At 36.7% G+C, this 1,371-nt stretch overlaps 1 protein-coding gene across 1 annotated transcript; it reads left to right on the forward strand.

Annotated features, from left to right (window-relative positions):
• Positions 1-446: 446 nt before the first annotated feature.
• Positions 447-794, forward strand: LOC107898286 (uncharacterized). Its single transcript, XM_016823804.1, has one exon. It carries the CDS (start codon positions 447-449, stop codon positions 792-794), a length of 348 nt encoding a protein of 115 aa, XP_016679293.1.
• The last annotated feature ends 577 nt before the right edge of the window (positions 795-1,371 follow it).

Genomic DNA, 1,371 nt, shown 5'->3' on the forward strand with positions numbered 1-1,371 from the left:
GCTATTGACTACGTCTCAAGGGGGGTTGAAGCTGCTGCAGTCCCAAAGAATGATGCAAAGACAGTACTGAAATTTTTTCATAAGCATATACTCACCCACTTCGGCACACCAAAGGCATTGATTAGTGATCAGGGTACACACTTTCATTGCAACCAAGTGCAACTGCACTAAAGAGATATGAAGTTAATCATAGAATGACTACTACTTATCATCCACAAACCAATGGACATGCCAAAGTATTGAATCGAAAAATTAAGAATATTCTTAAGAAGGTTGTAAAAATTTCGAGGAAAGATTTATCTTTCCGATTGGATGACGCTTTATGGGTAGCGGAGAACATACAAAACTCCATTAGGGATGTCGCTGTATCAATTGTTTTTGGGAAAGCATGTCACTTGCCAGTTAAACTAGAACACAAAGCAATGTGGGCAATTAAGCAAGTGAACATGAACTATGAAGTGGCTGGAAAGAAAAGACTGTTGGATTTCACTAAACTAGAGGAGATTAGGAGAAATGCCTATGAAAATGCTGTGATTTATAAGGAAAAGACCAAACAATGGCTTGACAAGATTATTATACAGCGACAATTTATCGCGGGTCAACAAGTTTTATTATTCAATTCTCGAATTAAATTGCACCCAGGTAAATTGCGTTCACGTTATTCTGGACCTTTTGAAGTTCTCTACGTATTTCCTCATGGTGCAGTCACAATTCGAGATTTAAGTGATGGACACCAGTTCAAAGTAAATGGACAGAGACTGAAACACTATTTTGGCAACAGTGATCAAAAGTAGGCAGAGACCATTAAATTGGTCAAAAATTTTTAATTTTTAATTATTACTCTGTGGTTTTAGTTTATTTTATTTATTTTTTTTGTTAAAGTTTGTTTTCCTTCCTTTTTGGAGAATAACTAGGTACCTTTGTCGACGCATTGAAATTTTGCTGTCAACACATTTCGTAATTCTGGACTACCATTTATAACTCATCAGAATTCAATGAAATTTAGATTCCATCGTTGGATCAAAAATCACTCAGCCGTTTGATCCTTCTGAGTGGGCACAATTTCTATTGGACACAACTATTCCCGCTAGCTTTATATTTCTCCACAAAACAACAAGCCTCTCCATCTTCCTCTTTCACTCACTATAAATCCTCCCCCACTGTACTGACTGTAACGCATTCAAGCATTTATTTTTATTTCCTTTCTCTTCTCAAGATCATATCTTTTCCTCTTTAAATCATTTTCCCTCAACAAAAGATGGCAAAAATGAGAGGTTCGGTCAAGAAAGCCACCAAATTTGCTGAAGAACATGCATCCTTTGCTATTGCAGTTTGTGAATCGAAATCCCCCAAGCTAGTGCAGAAAAAGGA

Source organism: Gossypium hirsutum, chromosome D04 (genome assembly GCF_007990345.1).
Source record: "Gossypium hirsutum isolate 1008001.06 chromosome D04, Gossypium_hirsutum_v2.1, whole genome shotgun sequence".
Lineage (NCBI taxonomy): Eukaryota > Viridiplantae > Streptophyta > Magnoliopsida > Malvales > Malvaceae > Gossypium > Gossypium hirsutum.